Source organism: Sander lucioperca, chromosome 12, assembly GCF_008315115.2.
Source record: "Sander lucioperca isolate FBNREF2018 chromosome 12, SLUC_FBN_1.2, whole genome shotgun sequence".
NCBI classification, from domain to species: domain Eukaryota; kingdom Metazoa; phylum Chordata; class Actinopteri; order Perciformes; family Percidae; genus Sander; species Sander lucioperca.
In genome coordinates, this window is record NC_050184.1 from 8,415,101 (window position 1) to 8,433,386 (window position 18,286).

The following is an 18,286-nucleotide window of genomic DNA, read 5'->3' on the forward strand; positions in this document are numbered from 1 at the left end:
GTGGGGGTTCATTTCTTCCATTCTTCTCCGGTTTCACGCATAAGTACCGAAACAGTGTCGGGCAAATCAGATGCTTGTCGGGCAGCACAACAATTTTCTGCTACAGGGTTCTAATTACACGCCATGCCTTCTTCTCCCTCTCCTCTGGAGATGGTGAAACGCTGTAGGCTAGGCTATATGCTGAGAAAAGAAAACATGTGAACGTGAATGTAATTTAAATTCCTTCTCGGAAATTAAATGAAATCTCTGTCAGTTTAATTGTTTCCAGCTTTTCTGAAATGTAATTTAGAATAGCTCTACACCGGGTCCACATCAGCGCATTCTTACGTTACGTTGGCTGCTTGCTGCAGTGCCTGACCCAATTCATACATGTTTCTGTCATCATTCATCTTCCTGTGCATGTCAAACAGGTTTAATGTCGATTGAACGAGGCTTACTTAAAAAAGACATGACAAATTGGTATACGAAGGAAAACTCTGATAAACCATAACTGACTTTTATATTTTCATTGTATGCCTAGTAGTTTTTTTTATATAGGCTACTGAAGTAGTATTTGTATGTAGCGTTATAGTTTTTGGTGTATAGGCCTATAGGCTACTGAATAGGATAGGCTATAACATGTTGAACTACACTGATTACAATTAGGCTATTGGGCTATAAGCCATATGTGCAACTTGCAAACCTGTCTAATCAGTCAGCTCTGTTAAAGTCCCCTATAGTTTTCTTCCGCTACCTTGGCAGGGACGTCATAAAGTGTCTCTCCATTCTTAAGGAGCAGCGCTGGAAAGGATGGCACCTTACAGCGAGGAGAATCTCTGAAACGCCCACAGCTCTTTCAGATGGTACATGCTGAAAAGACAGCTGGCTGCCCAGTGAACAAGCGATGCTCCTTTCCAGTACGATGGACAAAAAAAACAATGCCTGGTTCGAGGATTTTTAACCCGCAAAACACCAACTAAACTTCAAACCCCCTTATATTTGTTATTCCAGCTTGTTGTTTGGTCTGGTCTGCTTATAAACCCCGTTTGTAAATCTTAATACTCTCTTCCCACAAAGTCAAAGCTACCCTTTTGATGAGACCAACAGAGGCCCATGTCACAAGAAGTTTGTTTTATCCAAGAAAGGAAATGCCACGTGACTTCCACACTGAATGCCCTAAAACTTTTCTAAGAATGTATATGAACTCTTCTCAACATTGTTGAAGTACCGTTTGGTTTGCCACTATAATAGCGACCCACATTAGAGCTGAGAAGCGAAGGAAAGGAGATAATAAGTAATTAGCATTAGACTGGGTCCAGTCAGGCGCTCTTGACAGAGCAGACATGGATGAAGTGCGCTGCAGACCCCTCCGTCCCTTGCTCATTTTGCTGGTAAATATGTCCTTCCTTGCTGTGACAGGTCATGTTCAGCACAACAGCTGAATATTCTCTCATACAGTGGTATCACTTGATGACTTGTGCGATTAAAACATACATTATGTGACTCACCCAAAGACTCATAATTAAGCGTGAACCTTATACAATATGGTTCCAGGCTGTTTTCAGCCAGACCTACAGCACACCGTGGAATTACCTTTTGCCTCGTAAAAAGAGCCGTGTCCTGCCATGCTCACTGATGCGGGCAACTCGGGACAACAGACAACGCCGAACTCGCCACAAAGCTTTAAAGCAGGGACTGCGTTACAGAATCAGCTGATTAGAGACAGAAGATAACACAATGCTCTTAGTTTTAGGTAATGCACTCAGTGTAGGTCAAAAGTTGACACAGAGAGCTTAAATAAGCTTGAGAAAATGTCGGTATCAGGCTGCAAACAGAGCTTGGTAGACAGCCTATAGTTATAGACCTTTTTCACGACAGACATGTTGACATGTCATAGTAGGAAAAGCACAGGTGTATTCAAAACCATTAATGATGGCTGCGTTCCACTTAGGAGAGGCCCTGGTGTTGTGCATGCTGACTGAAATAGCTTACTGGGACACTTGATGGAATTGAGCCATCGTTAAGGTTATCAATTTCAGCTGTGCTTTTCCTACTATGACAAGTCAAAATGTCTGCTGTGAAAAAGGTCCATTACTCGTGAAAAAATAGAGGAATAGTTATCCGAATAGCTTACAGCAAGTGAAAGGAATAAAGGTTGGAAAACTCTGAGTTGTTAACATGAAATTTATTTTTATGCATTTTTTGTGTTTAGGAATTTTATAGGAAGCTTAATAATTGGAAATGCAAATTGGAGAGGAATCAGAACAGATTGCCTTATGGTTTATTATACTATTTTTGACTTTTAATTGTTCAAAGGCAAATGCAGAAAATTTGCAGCTCCAGCTAAGTTTAGTATTCTCAACCAATCAACCAATATTTACTGTAGATGTGTTTATAGATTTGTCTTTGGCCATATCCTACTGAAAGCAGGGTACTGCCTAAATGAGCAAACTGATTAATCTCATATCATTGTAAAGGACAACAAACCTTGGGTCTTCTTTTGGGGACCTACCAGGGCTTGCACTTTTATGTGGCCATGGTGACAAGTAGACAAATGTTATATTTCATTATGTCCAATGCTCAAACTCCTGGGGTAAAAATCAGCATATGCCAAAAAGAAAGAAATCTCTCAAATAGATGCATACTTTTGCTCCACAACAAGCATAGTGAAAAAAGAACAACGGTGGCTAAATTCTAAAAACACACTCTGAAGCAATATCTTGTGAATTTAATCAGTTGTATCTTTTTAACAAAGTCATCATCAGAACAAGAAAATCATAACATTTAACATCATTCATTTTCGAGTCATAAATCTTTGAATATGTTACAAAACTATTTTTTAAAATTGTAAACACAACAAAATGCAAAAGTCTATGACATAGCAAAGTCTGACAGGGGAATGTAATGTTATGCTTCCAAAGTAAGATACATTTCACCAAAAAAAATATAATTCAGTCCAAATGAATAGGCTGCAATGAGTAAGAGGTACACCAATACATCAGAATTCAAACTAAACATTTAAATGACCGCAGATGGGTGAAAAAGTATATGCCAAACACATGCAACTTCATTACTTGAACGGTAATAGCAAAACGGTTTCACAGCTAATAAGGCTGTCAAAGGGGACATTTGTCCCCATGTTGCCCTTATACTCATAATCATTTCTTTGAAAAATTAAACCTAATGTCCAAATACATTCATGTTAGCAGGTACTGTCCAGGTCTGTAGAGGTCTCCCTTTTTTTTGTCAGCAAATTGTCACATTTGGTAAATATAAGAAGTTGTTCATTAATTTAACAATGGGCATTGTAAAGTCAGCTGCATTTTAAAGTTAACTGCAGTGTCCATTTTGAGTGAGGGTGCTAAGTTAGAATTTCTTAAAAATTATGTGGCCTTATTTAACTGATAATTTAGTGTTCTTTGTCCTTGACCTTTTATACTTTGCTATGATGGGGAATAATAATATTCTCTCTCCAAATATATATGTATAGAAACATGAATAAATCTAAACTCCCAAGGCACCCCTTACCGAGGCTTTGGGGATGCTTACATTTAATGCACATTACTTCATCAGGCTAAGATAAATCAGGTGTTAAAAAAGTCACTTCACACTCAAAAAAACTCCCAGAATAGAACCATTAGCAGTCTTGGTGCATGTTATGAAATAACATATCAAATGTAATGTCTGCTTTTTAAAAAAAAAAAAAAAAAAACTTACTATAAATTGTTAATTTGCAATTTACTCTATTTCCATTCTATTAACAATGTTTCTAATTTGTGCTAACATCTTTGTGGGTTTAGGTACTACACCAGCATTTAAGTTATACCACATCTAGTCAGCTTGAACGCTGCAATTATTCAACTTTAGGACAGAGGTTAGAGGTTTCTGCTTAGAGAGCTATTTAAAAGAAAAAAAAAAAAAATCATAATTTGTGCTTTTTAACACATTACTGAAAACAAATAAGAGGTGAAGTCAGGCTGACATGCTCAGTTGATGGGGACAAAGCACCATTTCCAGCTGTATTGGTCTCATGTAAATATGCAAAGTGATGAGCAAATATTGTGCCTGATTATCTCCAAAGTTAACACAAACAATGGAATAATAAGAATTGGGAGAAAATGGTCTAACCAAAGGTCTGATTAAACAAAACAAAAAACACCAACACCATAAATCCAATATCTTTCATATATACATGACATGTCAATCTTTTTTACAAACTGACTTCACATTTTCATTAAGAATTTAGGGGTCTTCACATTATATCTCAAAATCTCACACAGTAACTGTAAAACTATTAGGCATTAAAGAATTTGGGATTACCACTCCGTTTACTTCAACATAGGGTGCTTGAAAAAAAAGGTTTAATGTGTTGTGAATAACAATGTTAATAGAAAGGTTGTACATCATGATCAAAATTTAAAAAAAACATGTAGACTATAATGTGTCATGTCCTTAAGTCAATCTAAAGGTACACTGGCAGTAATCAGGAAAGTTTGGTTTGAAAGCAAATGTGTCCATACGACAAAACACACAGCCATTACAGGCAAAATAAAATACAAGTTGAGTTCAACTTCTTTAGTGCAAGAAGAAAGATGGAAAGAAAAAAAATACCACCCCTACAACTACCTCCTCCAATTCTTTGAGCAGTTAAGAAGCAACATTGATCAGCAAAAACAAGGAGTGGGAATGTTCACGCCATTTAAAAAAAAGTTTATTTGTGTCAGCGCTGGAAACAAAACATGTCCTCAGTGGATATTTTGTGATGTGAAAGCTGAATAACAGGACCACCCAAACTTTTCACCGGCCTGCATATGAAATCAACAATAGGCCCATTCAGAAATGTCCAAAGCTCCCAAGGCCATTAAGCATAACAGATATTTATTGGTGGTATATATAGTAAAACAGAATAGTGGCACAAGTAAAAAGGACAAATAATCCAGTAGGTCACTTTCCCATAACCACCAATATTCCAGTGGTTTTCATCATGATAATAACTGCAGTAATAATGTTGATATTAACAAGGGAAAACTTTGCTTTTAGGTGGTGGAGCCGACAGAATCAGAGGGAAAGGTGATGTATCCTGAGGACGATGCAGAGGGTGTCCTTACAAAACTGTTTGTGCTTTCTTTACTCTCGCCCTTGCTCAGGTGCTTCTGATGCCCCCAGTCAGCTCTAGCTCCATCCCTGGCTTCACTGCCTGTCCTGGGCCTACAGGCAGAGTGCCCTGGAGTCTGCTGGCTGCGCCCAGGTGAGCCCACTTCACACTGCTGTTTCCCCTCTCGCTCCCGACAGCCTTTACCAGAGCCACACGCCCCAGGGCTCTGCTTTCCAGCAGGTCTGTCTGGTTTGGGGGAAGCCTCGGGCGTGTTGCACCGACTGCTGCTCCTTTTGTGTTCTGAGAGCCGCCTGAGCGCTTGAGGCTCCCGCTCAAAGTCTGTGAGCGGGAAGTGAGGAAGGATGACTGTGTGTTGTTCATACACATCGGGGATAAGTGAGATGGTGGATGCGCGCCGTGAGCTCTTCCTGGGGCTCGGCAGCGGCGTCTCATCTATAAAGTTGATCACCTCGTCGCGGCTAAAACACCGCAGTTCGTCCTCATAGTGCTCCCCACCACAAACCACGCGTGGCAGGTGCTTGAGGGAGTGCATACTTTCCTCAGAGCGTCGCCGCTTTCGATGCGGGTGATGGGGATGGTGGCTCTCCTCGTGGTAGGAGACCAGGCTGTTCCTGCGCCTCTCGCGGCGCGGCAAGGTGGAGCTGTAGTGGGCAGTCACTATCATGTCCTCGGTGGAGCCCCATCGGTGAAGGTATGAGGGGATCCGGTCGCTGGTCCACATGTCGGTTTCGTCGTGGGAGAATCTTCTTGTAGGGGGCACCTGGACGCAACACACAGACCAAACCCTTCAGTGTATAAATAACCATTCATTCACCTACAGCAACACAGAACCAGTAAGCATTGTGGCACTGCTCATTTAATAAGTTGGGCTTTATAACATCATTATTATTAACACACCTACATTATCAATTCAAAGGATTTTACATGTAGGATTCTTCATGGTAATGTGGCTGTCAATGCCACTGTGATAGTGCACTGCAATGTTAGTAACACTGACTTGCAGGGGTCTAGTCCCAATAAACTGTTTTATGTAAATATTTAGGGTAATGATGACATATAGCTCAGTGATCTTTTTCATGTTAGTCTCAGAATTCAATCTATTTTTGGTACCCTGATTCAGCTGTAGTGTTGGTGTAATATCCTACATGTAGCACATATAAGTTGTTTGCACAAGATGTAAGTGCAATTTTATCTTAAGTTTTTCAAATAAATTCCCTAAGACATGCATGGACATTTTAACATACTAACATGGTTATAAATGAACTAGTAGTCACCTCCATTATTATGCAAAAGGAGATGGTTCCTACATGTTATACTCACATTCCATTCTGTTCTGACAACTATGCAAGAGAGAGAGGGTTTGTCAAGGTGACGTCAAGAGCCACAAGATTGATATCAGTCTGCCCCCCTGTGGTGGGTTTTAGTAAATACAGAGAAATGAGACAGCAGACGATACAGTAGCACTGAGTGTTAGGTGGGAGGGCTGAACAGCAGAGGGCAGCACAAGCATAAGAATGAATTAAGATGCAGGATGAAGAGAGACAGTGACTCACACGACAAGCCAATAAAGCCAAAGAGACTTTATTCTGCAATCAAACCACTTGAGAAGTGCCATAGCAATTCTCAAATGGAGGTGCTATTGATAATGATTTGAAGGGTTTTGTTGATTCATGGTCTAATTGGGCCATAACCCTTCTAGCAGTGACAGAAATAATGTGACTGTATCACAGTTTAGCAAGTCATCCTGTAACAGAAATATAAAATGCACCTAATTTGTTTCACCATCTCACATATACAGCAAGGAATTACACAGCTAAATATTACTTTACAATCAAATTAATCTGTCATATGATGAGGTGTATTGGACACAAAAACAATGGATGGAGTAATGATTTGGTCTGATGAAATGATAGCTACTGTATACATCTCTGTTTCAAGGCTTTGTTAAAAGTCAATTTGAATATTGGATTGAGATCCAATCCTGTAGGATCACTGGTCTTTGAAGTGTCCATTATATTGTTGGAATGTTACCAATTCTTTATTTATTTATTTTTTTTAAATATATTCAATAAGCAAATTTGTCCAAGTTAATGTGGACTGCTTCAGCTGCAGGCTGTACTGAGAAAACTGAAGCCCTTGTTAAATTGTTTCTGACAAAGATGACACAGTGTTAAGATGCTTTGTAAAAGTTAATATTGTGTGGGTTGCAATTAGTTGATTCTAAAGTTACATATCCTCGCCACAGCCTTCCAGGCCAAGTCGAACAAAACGTTCATCATCATCACTGCTTTAATCAATAATTTCATGAATATTGATCCAAAATCGGATTCTGGGCCAGAACTTGGAGTTTACAGAGTTAGTCAGGACTGGAGCCAAATCAGAAAATAAGGTTTTGTTCAATTGCCTTAGAAGGCTGCATATTAGAACTAACACTTTGGTGTTAATGCAGGCTGAAAATGAACATTTGACAGCTCTGCATCTGACCGGGATGGATGCCGGATCCAATGGACACAATGCTTTTGGGTAGAACATGAGCAAATGTTTAGGTGTGCTTTCATGAAACCTTGATGGACTTCTGAAATGTAGAAGGTAAGTCAGTTACTAAACTCTTACCCTCTTACAAAATAAGAATGTATTCAAATGTAGGTCCATGGCTAGGACACAATTGTGGATAAATTAAGCACATCTAACATGTTGATGGGACTGTCGATGGTCATATTTACCAAACATTAGTCAGCCAGAGTGTATTTTTGATTCACATAAAAAAGACAAAAAAAATTGTGGCATATCTGGGAAAGATAGCAAAATGTCTAATGATTCCAGAAAATTCAAGCAAGTTACTGTAAAGGCCCACAAGGCCATTTCAACATGCACAGTGTCATTTTGAAATAGTTCAATTGATCAAGTAAAAGAAATGAAGAAAATCAATAAAAAGTATACCTGCAAATACTGCATTTTATCTTCCTGTTGTTCCCTCAATGGATACCCCTGCGGGACCCCCCTTTCTAAGGTTGAGAACTCATACTTGGCATTACGGTCTACCGTCACGATTTCAGGCGCCGAGCTATAGTCATATGGTCTGTCATATATTAAGTCGCCATGAATTCCTCCATCTTGGCTGTTTTCTGCAAAGTGCAGAAAAGCACGAGCGTCAGGATTAGAGAGCAACGAACTCAATACACAATACAGACAGACAGACAGACGAATAAATAGGAGAGACAAGTTCAATTGTTCTCCGATTTGTTGACTTAGCCTACGGGTCTGCTCTGGAATGTGAGGTTTAGATTAAAAAAAAAGATTTGCTACAAAAATGACCAAAATTACATTTAAATGTTTAGTAAAGGGCTTAAAATCCAGATTGGTTCTGAATTCAGAAAAAATGCCAAATAGTTGCATAAAGAATCTCTGAAGGTACAGGGCTTACACTCTGAATAAAATCATACAATGTCAAGTGTTCTTAGTTCTTAAATACCCATCGTCCAAGATTATTTCCCCAATTATTGCATTCATGTTCATTATAAATCAATTGGAGATGGGTGTGTAAAATGCTGATACTGAGGAAAATGTTGGCCAAAAAGATGAAAAATGAAAGTAGCTATTTGCACAGGCAGCTTTGCATGCAAGTCAGTAGCTTTGGGAAATCAGGAAACAATCCTCATACATACAACTGTGACGAGTTATACATGGCAAGCCCTCTGGAAAAAAAGCAGAGAACTGGCAGTGTTAATTATCACACAGAATATGGCCTGCCCTGTGTTATTTTATGGCTCCTGCAGGACAATGAGCAGATATCAGGGAGGATGTCGAGAGGGAGAGGATCAAAAGGTTTGGAGGGTTAGAAACAGGAAAGAAGGGGTTCAGTTCGTGTTGAGTTTAAACAGTGCCAATAGAAAAAAAAGACAGATTGTTCATACTGTCATCAGTTTGCATGAATTACGGAGATCCGGTCATGGACCCAGTCCACAAGCCTTTCTATGATTATCATGTGACCTAATTCTAGGACCAAATGTTTTTGAAGTGTCTGTGATTCTTTGGTAGAATGTTAAATGTTTAGCTCACTTGGAATACATGTATGTCTTTGATGAAATACACATCTTGGACCATTATCTTTCTTTTCTTATCTATTTAAGTGCAATTTAATTCAGACTTCTGCCTGTCAATATAACCTGACCAGTAGGTGGGAATCCACATCTCACAAAGAAAAATAAATTAAAACAAAACAAAAATAAACATATACTGTATATAAAAAATAATTAATTTAATATTTATTTCAGTTGTTTTTGCAGAAAAAAAATTTGAGGGTATCCCTTTGTGACTTGAGGGAAATATGACCATAATAATGACATGAAAGTGCTTTTCAGCTTTACTGCAATCGTTCTTGTTTCACTCTGGATCCTAACAAATAAATGGGGAACCATTTATTTTATCATCCTCTCATGCCAGGACATTTTAGAGGAAGATTGCCCAGTTCAAATGCATTGGAGTGAAAAAGAAAAAAGTGCTGCAAGGTAAATATGTCCTTTGTCCAGCAATATTTTGTTTGTAAAGTACACACCACATACAAAAACATACAAAAAATATACTACAGAAAGTTGCGTTAAACAGACACTTGTCACTTCATTTTCATCTCCTGACAACAAAGGTCACACGATAGGTCACATGATAACATTTGACCACTGCTTTCAGACTTCAAACTACAACAAAATATAAAGTAAGTATTAATGACCATTCAAAAGAAACTAAATATGTATAACTCATGATTACTATTGTGAAAAGGTCATAGCCACTCCATAATATTTAACCAAATGTTTAAATTGTACCTCTAAATATGCTAAATAGGCTGTGAATGTAAGAAATTTAGTTACTTTTGTGATTATTTATTGTCATTTTTTAATATTATATATTATTTTGATAGTCCAGGGTAGAAACATTTCCATATTCCCTAAAAACGGGTAAATACATACAACCAAATCACTTCGAAAAGATGCATTTGCCATATTTAAAATGACCAATTCCAATATTTACAGATTTGTAGCAATGTTCTAGGTATACAATATATTGGGGTTACGCTGTGTCATACCTTGAAGCCAGTTCAGATCAAAGGTTGGGGACAAGCTAAGATCACTGAGACTAACACAGACGGTTTAATATTTTCATAACAATTAATATGTAGCATTTTTATTTCTAGAGTCTGGTTTAACTTGATTGATCCGACCGAAAATAGATGGCAGTGACATAGTTTAATATTTAGAACACCAAGCAAGCAGTCACAGAGAGCGAGTATGTGAAGCTGCTGGTAATCATGGGGGCTCCAGAGTTAAGGAGCGATTTGAACCTGCATTATGAGGTAGAAACCAGGAATATATTATCTTCCTTCAAAATCTATCATTTGGGAATGTAATGCTGACTCTCAGTGTCAAAACATTTAGAGGAACTCTCTCAAACCAAAACTCTGACCAAACTAGAGCCATAATTGTGTATATGTGCTGTGTTGTAATTGGCTACAGAAATGTAACCCTGCCGCTGACATACAAGCACTAAAACGAAGTGTGGAGATAAGTCTGGCTGTGAAAGACTAAATCCTGTGATTTGACAGCGTCAGTTATCTTCCCACACACACACACACACACACACACACACACACACACACACACACACACACACACACACACACACACACACACACACACACACACACACACACACACAAAAAAAAAGCTGATATACAGTAGTGCACCTTTTTTCTGCAACATTCTGAAAAGTGTGTTTTTCTTGTCACAAATCTTTGATGTTAACTGGCTGTTAACTGGCTCCAGTATTTTTTCACATTTATTATCATGACTACTGGATTCTCAGTTATAATTACCAATTGCTACTGCATAAATCTGATTCAAAGAAACTTCACTTCTGAGGATGTAAATCACAAAGGTGACACCACACTGTACCTCAAGGACGAGAGGTGGACATGTCTATCAAACATTAGGCCATAAACTAAAGATTTCTGAGCTGGATGTTAACCTCTGTTCCCTTCCTGCAATATTGCTGCCTTCAATTTCCCCAATACAACTCCTCCCTGGGCTACGAGACAAAACTGTTTAGGTTGATAAATCACATTGGTTACTGTAATTCCTACGGCCAAAGACAGTCCAATCAACACAAACAACTATCTGTGTCCAAACCCTGAATTCAGTCATGCCTCGTTTAAAGCGTTCACTTGGAATTTATAAACTTGAGCAAATTATCTTTATTTCAAAGCATCTATGAATTTGAAACGCTGCAAAAATATACCAAATTATCTTTTGGAACCACCTTTGAGATTTCAATTCGTGCATGGCCTCAGAGAGCATTTAACAGCACAAACACTACTCTTTAGAGCTTATACTAGTCTTCACTGAGCTGTCTTAGGTATTAGAAATCATCGTCCATATGTTCATCATCAGGTGAAGAGGAGGGGAAAAAAGGAGGTAGGACAGAAGGGAGACTTCTGACAGTGTCTTACCCTCATCCACGTCGTCGTTGGACATGATGGCGACGCACTTCTCCCACACCATGCGGATGTCAGCCCGATAGCGGTCACAAGCCCAGAGGAACATGGGCAGCAGGATGGACTGGGCAATGGAGCACCACAGCACACACAACACCATCCAGTTGTAGGAGCGGTCAAACTTCAGACTGGCAAAGCTCACCACCTGGGCAGAGTAAGTAAGCAAAAGGGTTAGAAAAACATAATCAGCTATTATACTGTATGGAAAGGACTGCTGCTTACTATGTTAAATTCCATAGTCTTATTTAAATCCATTCAGCGATATTCAGAGCACTATTAATAACACGGATTAGGTTGACAGGTCAGTACAAAGCAGAACAGAGCTAGTATTCATTACCTCCGCCAAGGAGGTTATGTTTTCGGTTTGGTTTGTCTGTTGGTTTGTTTGTCTGTCAGCAGGATAATGGAAAAAACTATTGTCCAGTTTTTTATTAAACTTGGAAGGGTGTAGGATGGGCTAAGAAAGCACCCATTCAATTCTGGAGTGGATCAGAATTTCGGGGCGGATACACAAATTATTTTTCACTTTTGTTAATATTGCGAAAGACGGCATTTGTGCTGCATTCATGTGGTGTTGAAATAGTTGGAAAAATGAGTTCCCGACTTGAAAAATTCACACTGCATTAACACTGTGAGACAGGGCATGCCCTGGCGGAGGTCTGCGCTCTCCGAGTGCCCTTCTAGTTTAATCTGGAACACAGTTAATACATTGATACATGCACTACTGTATACTTCTGCGGTTGCACTGGGGTTCCAGGTGTAAATGGGTGTATTTATTAACAAAACAAAATTCAAATCATACATGCAAACAATAATGTACTATCATGCAGTGGTGACTTGAGGGTGTTAGACACAGTATCATTGATTAGATTAAATTAGCAAAGTGAGCGAGTGCAGATACATCACTTAGTTCAACTTGACTTCCTTGAATGGGTACTACACTTATTTTTTACAGTGTATTATACTACTTCAACAGTCAAATGTAACAGTTTAAACTTGCCGTTTGGAAACAGCACCCTCAGTAGTTCAGACACCAAACCGCATCATAGCAAAGTTTTGTACAATATCATAAACTTATGGGCTAGACACAGTGTAACTACCTACTACTGCTACTGTATTTAGGGTATCAAATAACTCAAGTCACTTTTAGAATATGAAGAGCCAGATGACAGAACCTGCATTACAGTATCTATTCTGAATTTTATGTTGTTGTTCAGTGAAAGATCTGCCGTGAGAAGTGTCCAAGTTAAAACTCTTAAGAGATACAAACTCTGTTTTCTAGTATTGAACCTATAGTGCTCTCAGCAGGCAAAGGTTGCTGAGTGTCCATTGAACAATTAATCAATTATCAAAACAGTAGGCAGATGTTTTTCTGCCGATTGACTAATTGGTTAATCAACTAATCATTTCAGCCCTTACTTGTGCTGCCATTTAAAGCAAGCTGAGTTCAAAATATGATCAAATGTAGATGTAACGTATAGTCACATCACGACTGAACAATACGACTATGTAACAACTGTACAATGAATCCTATAAGAGGTTTTGTCTGTGTTTTTTAACCTTCATCAGAAACTGGTTCTGATGCATTCAGGACACTTGGATTTTGAATGAAAGTAAGTGCATTTAATAATCTTATTTATTAATTTTATCTCTGCATTCACGCACTGAAATGCTTGGTGTAGGGAAAAGTGACCTTGGCTAGGGCATGACCCCTTTTAACAACAAGCAGAGCGAATATGAGTTATCCTCCTCAGTGAAGCAACAGAGTGCATTATCTGATCATTAAAGTAGATAGGGTCAGAGTCTAATCCTCATGTCTAAAGCATCGGGCCAAGACACTGATCAGATTGATTGATTGATTGAGGCGTTACCTCCTCTGGTCATACCTTGAACTCGAGCACCAGCCACACAGCAGCAGCATAACTACGTGACTTGATGAAGTTTTAAAGTCTCAACCTGACATTGATCTTGTTTCTCTACTGAGCTGACCAAAAAACTGCCTGGTAAACCAAAGACAGTGGAGACAACAGAAGTCACTGTAGGTAAACAGGTTATTGTTTCTATCAGAACACATCACCTGCTGATTTTAACACACATTCAGCCAGAGAGCATAACAGTAATAATAAAACACTAATTCTGGAATCAGGAAACGTCATTAACGCTGTACAAAGCATCAGGAGTCTGATATTTTTCACTGATGAGTACTTATTTTGTTCTAAGCTTATGCGTGGTGGAGTTCATATCAGTGTACCACAGTGTCTAAATATACTCTTACAGCCCATCAATTGATAACAGGATATTTAATTAAGTGACATCCAATGACTTGTATGAACTTTACTACACAACTATTTCAAGGGGGAATGATGTAACTGCTTCAGTTATATAATGAGTCTTGGTGTTGCATAAGTGTAATATCTTAGATAAACAAATATATGGAAGCCAATGTTTCTTAAATATAACATCTCATGACGTCTTTCAATTTTTATATAAAAATGTTGGGAGCAGGGGCAATTCTAGGATCAGACATTTAGGGCGGCTCAGCCCCTAATGAGAATGTGACACAGATATAGTGCCTTGCAAAAGTGTTAACCCCTCTCTGCTAAATCAGTAATTTTATTAGCCGATAATCTCTGAGCTAGCCACTAAACAACAATATCAGCTAACGTTTTTTGACACTATTAACACTAAACCTGTCACTTTATAAGTCACAGTAATAATGACCAATTTGACACAATGTTCCAACATTCAGCAATTTTTGTTGCTTACGTTTCAATTTGGGTTCTAATCTACACCATGAAATTACGAACTTCTTCTCTGGGGACTACCAACGTTAAACTTCACAACCGCACTCCTGCTCTCCCCCTGACAGATTAGATAGTGACGCAACCAAAGGCGGGAGTCTGGCACAACCCCCTCCGATTGGCCAAAACTACGTTTCTGTTAACCCTTTCCTTGAATGGGTTACAGGTGTATAGCATCGGCGACAGACACACAGGATATTAAACCTGTTTCAATCCCTTTGAACCTGTAATTGTTTGTCCTCTGTCACTAACAGAAGTTCGTAAACTCTAACTTGAAGCACTAATATTGATTTAAAAAAAAAAAATGCTCATAAAAATAATTCTGTTTTTGTTTTGTTTGTTAGCATCTATAATGCGGTGATACTATTCTGTTCTGTTCATATATCTATACGTCAGTATTTCTCTGTCTAACTGGATACATTTGTATTTGTGCTACAGCTTTCCATGCATTTAAATAGCTCATTACATCAGGTCATAAAGACAGCTAGCACAACTTTTGTTGTTTCTGTCACTGCACTGGAAATAGGATCTTTCATCAGTCATATTCTACCCTCTCTGTTATGCACACACAAACATAATAAGATGTTGTAAAAGTCTTTTCAAATCAACTTCCAGCTTATGAAGCAACAAGAATGCGGTGTTCCCTCTGATCCTGAACTCAAACATCTCAGTATAGAGGCGTGATGTTGGTAAACCTTACAAGAAAACATGACAAACACTAATTAAGCAGCACACAATAACAGCAGAGGCATTATACAAATAAATGGTGGCATTTCCAGTATTCATTTTTCATCATACACAGAAATTCACTAATTAATTAAAAAGCATTTCCCAGTGTTCAGATTCTTTTTGAACAACAAACAGCAGCTGTGGTGCCTGAAGACCTGTAAGCTCATCATTGCTGAGTAATTGCGCTTACCAGCAAAGATTTAATACCGGTAATTTAGTTCCTTTTGTCTTTATACCTTTAATCACATTCTTTTTTTCGTGCAAACTCTGACATGCTGCCATCTCTGCAAAATTCCATGGACCCTACATGTTCCTTGTTGCAGGGCAAGTCATTTTAGGCAAAGTAGTAAAAATTGCAGCAGATTTGTATAATTTTACAGAAAACAGGAAGCATGACTTTACATACATACATAAGGAACATCAAAAATATTATTCTAGCTTGAGGTCTTTAAGAGAAAGTGTTAAAACAATGTAGGCTCACATTGCCAGCTCATCCACAGTGCTGCGAGGAGGGTCTGGCTAGTCCACACAGCATTCCGGGGTGGGAGAAAAACATGCTCTGGTTTATTGGCATTTCTTTAAACCAATCACAATCATCCTGGGCGGCGCTAATCACAGGACGCATTAGCGGTGCCTCTGCAAAAAAGCCTCGGGAAGGAACTTGTTTTGATGGAACGTGTACGTTCAAAGGTTGTTTTAGTCCTGCAACAGAAAACTCAGATTGGACAGATAGCCTAGCTAGCTGTCTGGATTTACCCTGCAGAGATCTGAGGAACAGTTAACCATAGTCCTCATAAATCGACCAGAGTTTAGATTGCCAACACAAAGAAAGTGGAAGGTGAGGGACATCCGGCGGATCTTCCGGCAGCACCGGAGCAATCCCCTAAATGAATCGTCGTCGATATAGACTAAAAACAATGAAAACAACATGATGTTGCTTGTGAATTGGATATTATGGTTATGAGTATTTAGAATCTCCTGCACTGCTGTTTTCATTCGCACAACACAACAGTAAGACATATTGATGTAAGTCGCCATTGTGCAATGTTATTATAACTCAAATGGCCACATTTCATGGAGGTTTGTTATTGGTCAGTGCTGGAATTGAAGCAAATAATGACAACTGTGCAATCAAGAACAAAAAAGCATATTTACCCTATGATTATGTGGCAAAGTACTAGTTATATGGATGGTGATGGTGCAGTGGATATGACACATGCCTTTGGTGCGGGAGATCCGGGTTCGATTCCCACTGCGATACATCAACCAATGTGTCCCTGAGACACTTAACCCTAGTTGCTCCAGAGGTGTGCGACTTCTGATATAATTATAATTGCTTTGGATAAAAGCGTCAGCTAAAATGACATGTAATGTTATCTTGCTGTGTACCTCAGATTTCAACATCAAAGGCTTGTGCATATAGTGGTGCTTTGTGCAGAAGTTTCTGTTTGGCTTGCCTCAGGTGTACAACACTTAATTAAAAAAAGGTTTGTCTAATGTAAAAAAATGAGTACTAACAGATGGCTTGTACAAATGATAACAGAACTGAGGCAACACATATATAAATGGATGCATTGCAGTGATACCATATGCAAGTCAAATCACATCTAATGAAACCTCTACCATTAAAATAGACACTTGCAGTAAAAGAATTCAGACTGTAATCAGTGTCTTGAAAATGAGCAGAGGGTACTTACTTTAACAAAAAACTAAATCCGTCAAAGTACATTTTCTTTATGAAAAATATGGCTCTACCATTGTGACTTGCTTTTAAGTTGACAGGGTGGCTGGTTTGGCTGCATCACAAGCAATAGGCCTTGAGCCTTCCACAAGCACTCAAGTCTGCATAGACAACCAATGAATTGACTTGTTTAAAAATAAATGAGAACCTGAGGGTGGAATTTGCAAACCAAATGGTGACACACTGAAACAGAGCTTATTCGCCCACTGATAATGCACTTGAAGGTTTAGTTTCCCTAGGAAATACAGGGGAGTTAGTCTCTGTTTTTAAAGCCTGGAGTTCCCTAAAAGACAACAGAGGGAAGATGATTACAGAGCTTAATTGTGACCTGTACCTGGGACACCTGGAATAGGTCTGTGACCCACACACAGGCCGGGATCAATTACACAGTTGGAGATTTTTTGAATTGTGTTGTGTTGGCATCATATTCTTCTTTTCATTATTATCATTACTATTACTATTGTTATTATTATAAACAGCATTCAATGAGAACCCCTTACCTCCTCCAATAGACTGTATATAAAGACACACAGTAAGCCCAACCTACTTACAACCCCAGATGAGCTGAAACATTTAAATTCATGTAAATAATAAAACAGTATGGTATGGTTACAGGAGCTACAGTGGATAAACTCTACTCTCAAACCACTTCAGCTTAATGTTTAATTTCGTTCTTTTTTCTTTAAAAAAAATATTCTTTTTTTAATCAGGTATTACCATTGAGATGGAGATCTCATTTTCAAGAGAGATCTAAGTACATAAAAAAATAACGCAACAATTGTAATGTACAATGTAAATTGTTATAGTTACAAAGATATTATAATAAAAACATAATAAATACAAGTAATATAATACAATAAGTACATTAAAACAAGTGAAAAACAGTCACAGCTAAACTCAATCAATAGTTTGACTAGATTTCTGAATTGACCCATTGGAACCACAGTATCGAGCTTTAAAGTGCAATTCATTAATTCCAAATGTATGGTGCAAAGAATCTAAAAGCAAGCGTTCCCAGATCAGTGTTAGTTCTGGGAACCTGCAGCACTAGCCATGCCCGCTGTCAGGAGGGGGGTGGGGGGGTCAAAAGGTACAGATGACCCCAGCCCATGCAAAGGAGTTGGTTGGATGAAGGGCTGAATTTGGAAAATGTTGTCCCCCTGTCCATAATTCCTGATGGTGGACCTGGCACTAGCCAATCCTTTGTTTTGACCCTGTTCACCATCTCTCTCTCCAGTGCTAACTCAATTAACCTTCCTCACCCGAAGCAAACCATCTGAGTGACGATGAGGTCACAAAAATGGCTGCCATCAGCCATATCTCTCTGTGTGTTTCTTTCCACACACACACACCATCTGAAAGACTACCATTAAAAT

The 18,286-nt window shown here is 38.7% G+C and overlaps 1 protein-coding gene and 1 long non-coding RNA gene across 2 annotated transcripts in view; both read right to left on the reverse strand.

Annotated features, from left to right (window-relative positions):
* The window catches only part of LOC118496511, a 29,875-nt gene extending 28,032 nt beyond the window's left edge, over positions 1-1,843 (reverse strand). The window contains exon 1 of the long non-coding RNA XR_004899077.1: positions 1,573-1,843. This is a non-coding gene — a long non-coding RNA (uncharacterized LOC118496511). The remainder of the gene's footprint in view (positions 1-1,572) is intronic.
* Positions 1,844-2,793: 950 nt separating this feature from the next.
* Positions 2,794-18,286, reverse strand: part of LOC116040797 (probable G-protein coupled receptor 153) — a 35,130-nt gene continuing 19,637 nt past the window's right edge. The window contains exons 4-6 of the mRNA XM_031286444.2: positions 11,595-11,784; positions 8,036-8,220; positions 2,794-5,855 (exon numbers count right to left, since the gene is read on the reverse strand). Of these exons, the coding sequence (XP_031142304.1) occupies positions 5,016-5,855; positions 8,036-8,220; positions 11,595-11,784 (1,215 nt within the window). The 3' untranslated portion in view covers positions 2,794-5,015. The remainder of the gene's footprint in view (positions 5,856-8,035; positions 8,221-11,594; positions 11,785-18,286) is intronic.